The 13,399-nt window shown below is 37.8% G+C and overlaps 1 protein-coding gene across 1 annotated transcript in view; it reads right to left on the bottom strand.

Moving 5' to 3' along the window:
- Positions 1 to 13,399, bottom strand: part of LOC126298655 (uncharacterized) — a 56,544-nt gene that overhangs the window by 15,783 nt on the left and 27,362 nt on the right. Inside the window, exon 2 of the mRNA XM_049990070.1 lies at positions 10,137 to 10,267. Within this exon, the coding sequence (XP_049846027.1) occupies positions 10,137 to 10,267 (131 nt within the window). The remainder of the gene's footprint in view (positions 1 to 10,136; positions 10,268 to 13,399) is intronic.

Genomic DNA, 13,399 nt, shown 5'->3' with positions numbered 1-13,399 from the left:
TCCCACTCTGTTATACATGATATCCTTATCCCACTAGTCAACTACTCAAGTTGCCTTTTACTACTAGTACCCTGTTCTGAACGTTAAATGAAAGCAACTTTCAAAGAGCATGAGAAAATGTCTTAAGAGAAGCATTATTTTCATTGTCTATGTTGTCAAAACTATAAACATCCTGCCATTCTTGTCCCTTAACACAGAAGCTAGGAATAGGGCATCCTGGGATCCACATCCTTTTCAACACTCTGGTGCCTATGGGTGCTAACAACTTCCAGGGGTGGAGAGGAGATCAGCCAACCACACAACTACGGACACCGGGTACATTGCAGATGGGCCATGAAGAGTCATCATAGAATTCAGAGTGGGACCAAGTACATCACCAGCAGTCAGCTTGAGAGCCATTTTGTGCTGGGGAGTGCTCACACCTGCTCACCAGCAGTCTGCTGTGGTGGCTGTGTCACTGACATCTTCTCCTGGTTGTGGAAATCCTAGCTGAATCCAACATGCAGTTGAAAGAGCAGCTGACACTGGTATGAAAGAGTGATCACTTGTAAACATTCTGAATAAGTAACTGAACTCTTATAACATTTTAATAGCATTGTTGATACTTCACAGGCTCCCAAGAGCTGTCCTGACTTCATGCAGAGGTGTGTCTTCTCAGCCCTCTGTACTATGTTTTTTGTTTAAATGAACACTGGCTCACACCTGCAGAAATTGTTCTGTATATCACAGAAGGATATGAATCAGCATAAGTAGACATGGAGGAGTTGCTATTTTTATAAACAAAATCTTTTACACTGAATATGTAACACAAAAAGTTGTTCTGTTTTGTAAGGAAAATTGTTGCAGAAATATTTCCTAAACCAGAGTTAATGGTTATCTCCATTTATCACACTCAAACCTTTGATATGAATCAGTTTATTGGCCAAATGGAACTTCTAAATAAATATCTACTGGAAAAATATAGTCATCGCAAGATAAGATACATCAGTAATATTAATATTAACATCACACATAAAACATCAATTGTCACACATTTTCAAAAGCTTTTAAGATCAGACAGCTTGTATTGTGTGAATGGCAAGCCAACTCGATTTGATGCAGGTCTGTATAACATAATCCCCAATTTGATAAAAGATGAATATCAATATTAAGTGACAGATAGAATGATATCTAACAACCACAGCCTACAGATGATGGTCAGTTGTGAAAACTATCCTGTTCGACAACCCAAACACATTAAGAGACATTCAGAAAACATTACACGACTAAGACAACAATGATCATAACTCAAGTTTGACAGAGTAGTTCTATGTAATTGATACAACAATGATAATGCTTTTAGCTTATTTACTAAGATATTAATGAGCTTCAAAGCCGTTGCCCACAAGTAACTAAAAAGATGAAAATAGATGGTGCACCAAACAGAAAAAGCAGAACAGCTGGTTCACACATGACCTGCATAACCAGAGAAACATTATTGTTGCCCTACATAAAATGACTAAAACTGGTAACTTAGAATCAAAACAGAGGTTCAGAAAAGCCAGGAAGAAATACAAGACCAAAATACAGGCAGCAATTCAAAGAGCCAGCGATTCTTTCATTGATAATTCCAGTGACAAATGTAAAGCTGCCTGGAAGGTAATGAACACAACAGCAGTGAAACATAAAAACAGATGTGAAACTCCCAAATTGCCACAAATACTAAATGAATTCTTTGTAAGTAGCACTTAGTGTGATGCTCCTACTACCTCGACACTAGAGGATGCAACTTCAGGAAGTACTTTCCATAATGTACCTGACTCACATAACTTATCTTTTGAATGGAAACAGTTACCTGCCAAACTACATACAAAGTTCACAAAACTATGTAGCTCTCACAGTGAAAATCTTCATGGAATCTCTAAAACAACAAAATTATTAAACAATGGGAACTCCAGGTTGGAATATCAACAACATAAGGAAAAGACAGACTGATACTTATCATGAAAATGACACATTAAGCTGCAGATAGGCACGATTAAATGACACTTATGCACTAGTTTTTGGTAACAGATTTCACCAGAAAAAGAAAGAGAAACACATACCAATCATTCACACAAGTAAGTACACCTTATACACACATGATCAACAAGTCCAGTAGCTCAGAGCAGCTCTTTTCTAGATGAGATTAGATTAGATTATTTTTTCGTTCCATAGATCCATGTTGAGGAGATTCTTGTGGATGTGGAACATGTCTTTTTTTTCCTATTTTTTTTTAAGCTGAAATAACAATACTAATAGTATGAATACATACAATACATCAATTGTTTCTATTAAAAAATTAATCAATGGAGTAGAAGGAGTTGGCAACTAGTAAGTCTTTCAGGCTCCTTTTAAACTGATCATTAGTAGTAACTAAATTTTTTATGTTTGCTGGAAAATTATTGAAGATGAGTGTTCCTGAGTAGAGGACCCCTTTTCAAACTAAAGTAAGTGCTTTTAATTCCTTGTGCAGATAGCTTTTGTTCCTGATATTGTATGTATTAACTGAGCTGTTTGTTGGAAAAAGAGATATATTATTTAGGACAAATTTCATTAAGGATTAAATATACTGAGAGGCAGTAGTTAGTATGACCAGTTCTTTGAAGAGGTTTCTACAGGACGTCCGTGAATTTACTCCACAAATAATACATATTACACGTTTTCGGACTATGATAACTTTTTTTGACTTGAAGAGTTACCCCAAAATATTATACCATATGACATTATAGAATGAAAGTAGGCAAAGTATGCAAGCTTTTTCATTTTTATGTCACCTATGTCTGCTAACACTCAAATTGCAAATACAGATTTGTTAAGATGTTTCTGCAGTTCTGTGGTGTGCTCCTTCAAACTGAATTTATTATCAAGTTGTAATCCCAGGAATATAAGACTGTCAACCTCTTCTATCTGCACTTCGTCATATTTTATGCATATTCTGGGTGGAAACCTCTTACAGGTTCTGAATTGCATATAGTGAGTCTTTTAAAAGTTTAATGTCAGTGAGTTGGCTTTAAACCATTTATTAATATCCATGAAAAAATCATCAGCAGATCTTTCTAGAACTACACTTGACATACTATTTATTGCAATACTTGTGTCATCTGCAAACAAAACAAACTCTGCTTCTGGCAGTGTAACTGATGAGGGACCATTAATGTACACAAGAAAAAGCAATGGCCATAAGATGGATCCTTGTGGGACACCACATGTAATTTCTTCCCATTCTAGTGATGACTGATGACTTAATTCACTACTCATTTGCACTGACACCCTTTGTTTCCTGTTAGCGAGGAATGACTTCAACCATTTTGCAGCACTGCCCATGACACCACAGAATCCTAATTTATTTAAAACGATGTTGTAGTTGACACAATCACAAGCCTTAGACAAATCACAGAAAATGCCTGCTGCTTGTAATTTGTTATTTAATGAATTAAGTACATTTTCACTGTAGGTGTAAATAGCCTTCTCGAAATTAGAATCCTTCAGAAATCCACACTGTGTTCTTGATAATATGTTATTTGTGGTCAGATGGTTGAGATGTTGCCTGTCCATTACTTTTTCTAAAATTTTTGAGAATGCTGGCAAATGTGAAATTGGTCTGTAGTTTGATGGTATTTCTTGAATAGAGTCTTAACATCTGCATATATCAGCCAGTCAGGAAATGTCCCAGTTATAATTGACTGGTTACACAGGTAACTTAGAATTGTACTAAACGCACAAGAACATTCCTTAATTAACTGTAGACTGCTTTGTTTTTAAAGATTTTATTATGGAAGTTATTTCTTTTGGTGCAGTGAGTGACATACTCATGTACCTGAAGTTATTTGTAAAGGCTAGTTTCAGATATTCAATGGCATTATTTACTGATCCTGAGAATCCCATTCTATCAGTAACAGATATAAAGTACTTGTTAAATAGATTTGCCACATTATGCCCATAAGTTACTAATGTGTCCTCTACCCTTAAAGCTATTTGCCTCTGTTCCTTTCTGTTTCTACCAGTCTCCTCTTTCAGTATATCCCATATTGTTTTTATTTTGTTCCCTGACATTGCTATCTTCTTCTTGTAGTGCATTTGTTTAGATGTCTGAATTCCTTTTTGTCATATTTTACAGTGTTCCTTGTATTCAGCTAAATCATCAGCATTGGAGCTATTCTTGGTCAACAGATACATTTTCCTCTTTGTCTTACAGGAAATCTTTATTCTTAGTGTAATCCATGGTTTTCTAATAGACTTCTGTTTAATTTGAGATTGTTCATGAGTGTGTTATATTTTTCGTTAATGTCATGAGCACTATAAACATCTCTCCAGTTCATATCTTTGAGTAGTTTTCTAAAACACCCAATTTTTGGTTGATTGACTACTCTCCTGTACTCAGATTTAGCAATCTTGATAATCTGCTTAGAATTTACATCTAAAACAAGAAGCTGCATGTCATGATCTGATAGTCCATTTATTACAGGTTTTATGATATGATCTTTTTCCTTTGATTTGTCTATAAAAATGGTATCAGTGGCTGTCCTTGAGGATTTAGTGATCCTAGTTGGAAAGTTTACAGTGGGTGTTAGGTTGAAAGACAACATAACTAACTGCAGTAAATGTTTACTGGAGGATTCCATTACAAAATCTGTATTAAAGTCACCAGAAATCAAAATTTCTTTGTTTCTTCCTTCTTTTTCTGATGAAGACTGTGATCTCTAGTTAATGTGTAAGTTTCCTTTAATTGCCCCTGTCTGCAACTTAACGTGTCAACCTTTCAACAACACTACTGTTGCCCTTCTTCCTTTTCTGATCAATAATGCTTTTAAGACTGGAAACTTTTCTGAGGTTCTGAAGGTTACTATTGTTCTCCCAGTTTATAAGAAAGGTGATAAAAACAGACATGAGAGTTACTGTCCAATATCACTCATACCTATTATATTCAGGGCAATAGAATGCTGTTTTAAAATACAACTTTGCAGCTATTTTGAGGATTAAAATCTAATTTCCACTTCACTCTTTGGGTTTAGGCCAAGTTTGTCTACAGTAAATGGAGTATAAACTCTTATTACTGATATCCTTAATGGTTTTCAGAAAAATTCATTCAGTTCGGCCTTACTACTAGATATGAGTAAAGCATTTGACACTATGTCACATGTAATACTCATAAATAAGCTAGAGTGCTATGGTAATAAGAAAAACAAACTTGTGCTAATTAGATCATACTTGACTAATAGAACTCAGATGGTTGTGATACATAACTGTCAGTCCAATTCCCTACCAATTGTTACAGATGTACCACAAGACTCAGGCATTACATCTAAACATCATACACCATCTGTTTTAAGCAGGGTGCTGTGCAATTCAAGCAGAAACATTTTCATCAGAGTGACTGCTGACTGGTGTGTACAGTTGCATTCAGGCTCCAAACAATTGCTTAAGTGTGGTTCTTGATGTTTAGTTTAATAGTTTATCCATTAAATTTTGGGAGTTCAGCCACATAAAATTATATTTTCTGTGGTCTAAAACAATGGAACAAGTACTACAGCCTACTGTAACTTAAGTCAGCCCACTCAGTGGTGTAAAGGCTAACAAGCTAGCAGCAAGTGTTGCTGTTCTTCATTATCTGCCTGCAAAAACATGAAACAATTGTACCAGACACCTTGTGCCATCTGGAGAATGAAATTCTTAGAAGATTTTGAATTAAACACCTGATTTTCCCCAAAAGAAATGAATTTATAAATATTTCAGTCTTCCATATGAGAGAATTCGGCATTCACCTGTAACGCTGTGTGTATGTAAGCTAGTTATTCATCCTCTTAGAACTGGTACGAGGTGAACTGATCTCCACAGCGGACTCCTAGTCAGCCCACGGTTCGGAGCATAAATTGGCCAACTCAGCCTAAGTGCTGCAGCTGGGCCAGCTGCTGTAACCTGTAACTACAGGCACACCCAGGTGCAAATGCATCAGTGAAGGGTCAGATATGGGTACATTCCGGTACAGGGTATTTGGATGATGGTCGCTCACTTAAGAGGGTCACCAATGCACCAGCAATGGAGAAGTGTCACATAAGTTGCAAGATGGCTTCGTATAGCTCTTAGGAATTCAGCAAGAAATCAGAATTACACAATAAAACACATCTGAATACATTTGCAAATTTGAGAAAAATGAGCTGCATCCAAAGACACAACAATACATTCAATATCTTTAAAACTACAGAAGATAATATTTTACAGTATCTAAATATTTTCACAATGAATCTCTGAATTAACAACTTTTAAATGCTTCAATAAATTTCAGCAAACATTATATCAGATGATAGTATTGCATTATAGCTATGATCCCTGAAAGCTACTTACATGCTTATATTTCATTTCTTGATTTATTATGTTTTCTTCAGTATGCAAATGTTTGCCACAAGATCATATTCTCCATAATAACATGGCAAATTAATGCAGCACAAATACCTCATATCTTTTCATACTTGTGTATTTCTTTGAATATGTTACTATTTTTGCTAGATGTTTATTTAACTATTGATTACAACTGTTAATACAAAATCATTTATTTAGTGGTCAATTACATGTGGTAGCTGACACCACTGTTGAAAAGAGAACCAAAAGGCACTTCTATCAAGCAGATGTAAATAATTGTTTCAGGTGCCGTCATTTAATATGATCACTCTTGCACAAGAATACTAGCTTACTTATTTGTGAAAAGATCTTTCTTTGTAATTATTGTAAATGAACGGAGTGTGTGTGAATGCTTATAGCATTTCTCTTTGTAAATGTTGTTGAAATATATAACATTAGTGTGGGAAGTGGTCAATTTGAATTATGTATGTAGAACTTACGAACATGGCATTTTTGGTAAGGATTGCTTTCAAGGAGAAGCAGGCAGCAGCAGACCACCACTTAAGTCAAGTGGATAGAGATTTATTTTGTGGGGTAACTCAATTAAGTGATTCTAGAAACTTTTTTGGTTGTTCTTTTAGAAGACAGACCTGCTGGTGATATAGTGCATTTTTTGGTCAAATGGTTGATTGATTCTGGACAGTGAATGACCGCCACAATACACTAACTTTTTCTGATTGCAGTTTGGAACTGAGAATACATAGGGTATGAGTTTCTACATGTTATCTCAAATGTGTTAATTTGTAAATCATCATGTCTTGGATGACTAGTTAGCTTGGGGATTCTGCTACAATTTTCTCAATGCAACTTTACTGCATTTGATAAAGTTATTTTTTGCCTGTATTTTAATTGGCTATTGTAGGACACCTTTCCATTTATTTGAGATTTACTTTGGTGGACAAACATTATTTAATGGAATTCTCTATTGTCTACAACAATTACAGATGTTAGAACAGAAATATTTTTGTTAAATTAGTCATTTATCTTTTATTTAATATTCCTGTATATTTTATTAATTCACAGTTCTAGACTATCTGACTGCAGGATCACAGCTACAGATTATTATTTGCATTGAGTTAGCTGCTGGACATGAAAGCACATGTGTGTGGCTCAACACCATGACTACACTGAGCTATTCCTTTTACACAGAGCCATGCATTACGTAAGTACATAATGTGCAAGCAGCAACAGGTAAAGTCACAACTGGTTTGCTCATGTGGGATGCTGTTTAGGCAGCAATTACTCAGCAGTAAATTGTTAGGTAACATTGCAGATATTAAACTGATGTATTTTCCCAGTAGGTTATTCATTTTTAAAGTTCCATAGTCACATGTGTGTTTGTGTGTTGGTTTGTGTTTCCTTGGTTTTTGCTGTTAACTCATATATACTTCTTTACAGTTTTCATATTCAGGTACCAGATACCAAATTATTTTGTGAACTTTTCATGCTTGTTACCTGGGGCGTTCATAAGTTTCTGTGGATGTACTTAAAATTTCTTCACACTTCTGCTGGAAATTTGTTGCTGCTTAAAGTACAAACTGATGTTTAAATATTTTCTAGTATGTTTTTTATTGCAAAGTACTTGGTTTGATCTTCACAGCTCATAAACAAAATCAACAGTGTCATATGGTATGATGAAGCTGACAAGTAAAGATATGCCATATTCTCTCTGAACCACAGACTCAGTGAAAGAGAAAAGCTTGCATGCAGAAGGGAGCAAATGCTTCTATTATAAAGGAAGGACAAGAAGGATGTTGTAATCAATGATATAGGAATTTAACAGAGTGGGAAAGTTACCATATCAAGTGCAGTCACACAGTGTAAGGTGTGGTTCTGGCAGACAGCAATGTAAGTGTATCTAGTACTGCCAAACAAGATAAAATAGCATTTTTTAGTGCTTGAACTGGTGTTACAAAATTCATTTGTAATTTACAAGCATTTAGGCAGCAGCGAGACCATGCCAAAGTTACTGAATTCTGTTGCAGAGTACTCTGTAATGAAATACAAGAATAAATAACACTTCATAGAGCTTCAAGTCATCCCACAACCACTTCAGTTATCTGAGTAGCATTTAGAGAAAACAACACTACTCATGGGGAAGAAATTCAGTTGGAGCAAGAAATGCCATGTGCACTCATGTAGCCAGAGGAACTGATAAAATAAATAAATAATTTTTAACAAAAGTTGCATAAAGACACATTGAGCCATCTAAATTTCCAGTTGTTATTTTATTTGAGCAATCAGTTTCAGCACTACATTACACCAGCTTCACTTCCACTGACCAACATCTAGGAAGAATCCCATCTCTGGTACAATCAAAATAGCAACAAGCATTCAGTGACTGGCATCTGTATTTTTTTGACACAGCGATCCCTTCAATAATCACTCGTCAACAAGTGATGACTGAGAGGATCACTGCATCAAAAAAATTATGGGCACCAGTCATTGAATTTTGATTGTGCTGCAACTGGTTACTCAAATAAAATAACAGGAAATTTAGATGGTTGAAGATGTATTTTTTAATCATCATTTTTTACTGAACAGAAGTTGTCCTAAAACCATCTGTATAAAGATGAACTTACCTGATAAAGATAGGTATGACAAGAAACATAATGTCATTGAGCAAAATGCTTCCACATAAATTTTACTTTTGTAACAACACTTTTCCAGAAATATATAACTATGCCAATAGTCCAAATCAATTAAGCAAGCAATCACAGTGTCCCCTATTCACCAGTAGTGGTAGGAGATTTCTGTTAATATCCAATAGCCAAACATCTACTGTTAATCAGCCATAGTGTCGGTGTCCACAGATTACAAGACTTATTGTGAAGTAAACAAGGTCTACTGCAAAAGGTTCTGACTGTAGAGATTAATTAAATGGCAACACACAGACATATGATTTTTTTAATGTAATCACTGGCCCTGTTCTTAATATTCTTGCCTCACAGTATTATCATGTTCAATACCATTCTGCCACTTTTCATTCTCTTGCTGAGTTAAGGACTCCATAAACTTTTCTAAGTGTGTTATGAAGTTTATCCCTTTTCCTGTCAAGGTTTATGAATACCTTTGGAAAAAATAAAAGTTACCTGTTTTCACAATGAGGATTGCACTTCTGACAGCTTTTTAACATGAATTTCTTATACACAATCAGTTACACAACCCAGATGAAAGGTTATTTTGATACCCATAGAAGGCAGCCATACAGAAAGAGATCTGGTTGGGCAAGGCTACTGAGGATATTTCCCACCAGTTAGGAGATAGCTCAGTCTGTATGATATGCAATATCTGACACTGTCACATTTTTTAGAGAGAGGGGAAGGGGTGCGGGTTGGTAGGGGGAAGGAAGATTAGGATTTGATGTCCTATTATGTGACTTGGTCATTATAGATGGAGTCAAACCTCAGACAGCAGGACAGAATAGCAAACTGGCTGTGTCCATTTCAAAATAATTGTTTACACATATGATTAACCAGCTTGGAGAAACCACAGAAAACTTGAATATGGGTGGTCAGTTTGGCATCTGAAACCCACTCAAGATTCTGAGTTCTGTACCATTTCACTTGATAACTCATTTAAGTACTGAAGGGTGGGTACATTTACAAGGATTATATGATTGCATGAAGTTAGTCAAAACAAAAGTGTAGTACTTGTACAGAAAATATCTTTCCTCTACATGTTTCTCAATGTTCAAACATTTTACTAGTGGCTCTCACCTAATTAAAGTAAGTATTATTAATAGGCTGGTTGCAGAACAAGCCTATTCCAAATGAAGTGGTCTGACATTGCTCAGTAGGTTGCACCTCCCCAGACTGTGGCTTTAATACATTCAGTGCACTCAGTTCACCTGAAACATGACAAAAAGCAATATATTCACACCAAAAGTTAAAAAAGGAAAATATCTTGTAACATAAAAATAATATCTGATTCAAAAACATAATTTTTATTATCTCCAACAGCTTGTGACACAAACAATGTAAATGTTAGTCAAAAATTTTGCTAGTGATATTTACACACTGTAATGTAACATTAAATGGCATGTTAGACAAAAACCCAGCCTACACTGCTCCCAATGGTTTCCCAAAATAAGTGTGTCAAGGTAAGAAATGTACTAATTTCACTGGTAGAGTGGCAGTTGACTGACAATGATCTAGAAAAAGACAAACAAAAGGAAAAATAAAATTTTCTTCCATACAGACGACTTGCAATTGCTACTTCTAAAACAACTAATACCCAAGATGGAAATCACAAATAAGATCAAAATGAATAAAGATGAAGTTATGGAGTAGTAAAACATTGAAAGAAACTATGGACAATTTTTACGGAGAACTCATTTTCAGATATACACTTATCTCCAACAGAGTACCATTATTGATGTAAATAAAATAGAAAGAAACTTCCACATGGGAAAAATATATTAAAAACAAAGATTCCAAGACTTACCAAGCGGGAAAGCGCCAGTAGACAGGCACAATAAAATGCACACACACACAAAATTTCGAGCTTTCGCAACTGGTGGTTGCTTCGTCAGGAAAGAGGAAAGGAGTAGGAAAGATGAAAGGATGTGGGTTTTAAGGGAGAGGGTAAGGAGTCATTCCAATCCCGGGAGCAGAAAGACTTACCTTAGGGGGAAAAAAGGATAGGTATATACTCGCGCGCACACACACACACACACACACACACACACACACACACACACACACACACACACACACACACAGAGAGACACAGACAGACACAAGCAGACATATTTAAAGTCAAAGAGTTTGGGCAGAGATGTCAGTCGAGGCGGAAGTGCAGAGGCAAAGATGATGATGAATGATAGGTGAGGTATGAGTGGCGGCAACTTGAAATTAGTGGAGATTGAGGCCTGGTGGATAACGAGAAGAGAAGATATATTGAAGGGCAAGTTCCCATCTCCGGAGTTCGGATAGGTTGGTGTTCGTGGGAAGTATCCAGATAACCCGGACGGTATAACACTGTGCCAAGATGTGTTGGCCATGCACCAAGGCATGTTTAGCCACAGGGTGATCCTCATTACCAACAAACACTGTCTGCCTGTGTCCATTCATGTGAATGGACAGTTCATTGCTGGTCATTCGCACATAGAAAGCGTCACAGTGTAGGCAGGTCAGTTGGTAAATCACGTGGGTGCTTTCACACGTGGCTCTGCCTTTTATCGTGTACACCTTCTGGGTTACAGGACTGGAGTAGGTGGTGGCGGGAGGGTGCATAGGACAGGTTTTACACTGAGGGCAGTTACAAGGGCAGGAGCCAGATGGTAGGGAAGGTGGTTTGGGGATTTCATAGGGATGAACCAAGAAGTTACGAAGGTTAGGTGGACGGCGGAAAGACACTCTTGGTGGAGTGGGGAGGATTTCATGAAGAATGGATCTCATTTCGAGGTAGGATTTTAGGAAGTCGTATCCCTGCTGGACAGCCACATTCAGAGTCTGATCCAGTCCCGGGAAGTATCCTGTCACAAGTGGGGCACTTTTGGGGTTCTTCTGTGAGAGGTTCTGGGTTTGAGGGGATGAGGAAGTGGCTCTGGTTATTTGCTTCTGTACCAGGTTGGGAGGGTAGTTGCGGGATGCGATAGCTGTTTTCAGGTTGTTGGTGTAATGGTTCAGGGATTCAGGACTGGAGCAGATTCGTTTGCCACAAAGGCCTACGCTGTAGGGAAGGGACCATCTGATATGGAATGGGTGGCAGCAGTCATAATGGAGATACTGTTGCTTGTTGGTGGGTTTGATGTGGACGGATGTGTGAAGCTGGCCATTGAACAGATGGAGGTCAACGTCAAGGAAAGTGGCATGGGATTTGGAGTAGTACCAGGTGAATCTGATGGAACCAAAGGAGTTGAGGTTGGAGAGGAAATTCTGGAGTTGTTCTTCACTGTGAGTCCAGATCATGAAGATGTCATCAATAAATCTGTACCAAACTTTGGGTTGGCAGGCTTGGGTAACCAAGAAGGCTTCCTCTAAGTGACCCATAAATAGGCTGGCATACAATGGGGCCATCCTGGTACCCATGGCTGTTCCCTTTAATTGTTGGTATGTCTGGCCTTCAAAAGTGAAGAAGCTGTGGGTCAGGATGAAGGGTGGCAGGTGATCGGCGTGAAAGGAGGTGTTCCATTGCAGCGAGGCCCTGGACATGCGGGATATTTGTGTATAGGGAAGTGGCATCAATGGTTACAAGGATGGTTTCCGGGGGTAACAGACTGGGTAAGGATTCCAGGCATTCGAGAAAGTGGTTGGTGTCTTTGATGAAGGATAGGAGACTGCATGTAATGGGTTGAAGGTGTTGATCTACGTAGGCAGAGATATGTTCTGTGGGGGCTTGGTAACCAGCTACAATGGGTCGGCCGGGATTTTTGAGTTTGTGAATTTTAGGAAGTAGGTAGAAGGTGGGAGTGCGAGTTGTCGGTGGGGTCAGGAGTTTGATGGAGTCAGATGAAAGGTTTTGTAGGGGGCCTAAGATTCTGAGGATTCCTTGAAGCTCCGCCTGGACATCAGGAATGGGATTACCTTGGCAAACTTTGTATGCAGAGTTGTCTGAAAGCTGACGCAGTCCCTCAGCCACATACTCCCGACGATCAAGTACCATGGTCATGGAACCCTTGTCAGCCGGAAGAATGATGATGGATCGGTCAGCTTTCAGATCACGGATAGCCTGGGCTTCGGCTGTGGTGATGTTGGGAGTAGGATTAAGGTTTTTCATGAAAGGTTGAGAGGCAAGGCTGGAAGTGAGAAATTCCTGGAAGGTTTGGAGAGGGTGATTTTGAGGAAGAGGAGGTTGGTCCCACTGTGATGGAGGACGGAACTGTTCCAGGCAGGGTTTAATTTGGATAGTGTGTTGGGGAGTTGGATCATTAGGAGTGGGATAAGGATTATTTTTCTTCGTGGCAAAGTGATATTTCCAGCAGAGACTACGAGTGTAGGACAGTAAATCTTTGACAAGGGCAGTTTGGTTGAATCTG

The sequence above is a fragment of the Schistocerca gregaria genome, chromosome X, assembly GCF_023897955.1.
Source record: "Schistocerca gregaria isolate iqSchGreg1 chromosome X, iqSchGreg1.2, whole genome shotgun sequence".
In the NCBI taxonomy this organism is placed as follows: Eukaryota; Metazoa; Arthropoda; class Insecta; order Orthoptera; family Acrididae; genus Schistocerca; species Schistocerca gregaria.
This window is presented reverse-complemented; position numbering and strand designations above follow the sequence as displayed.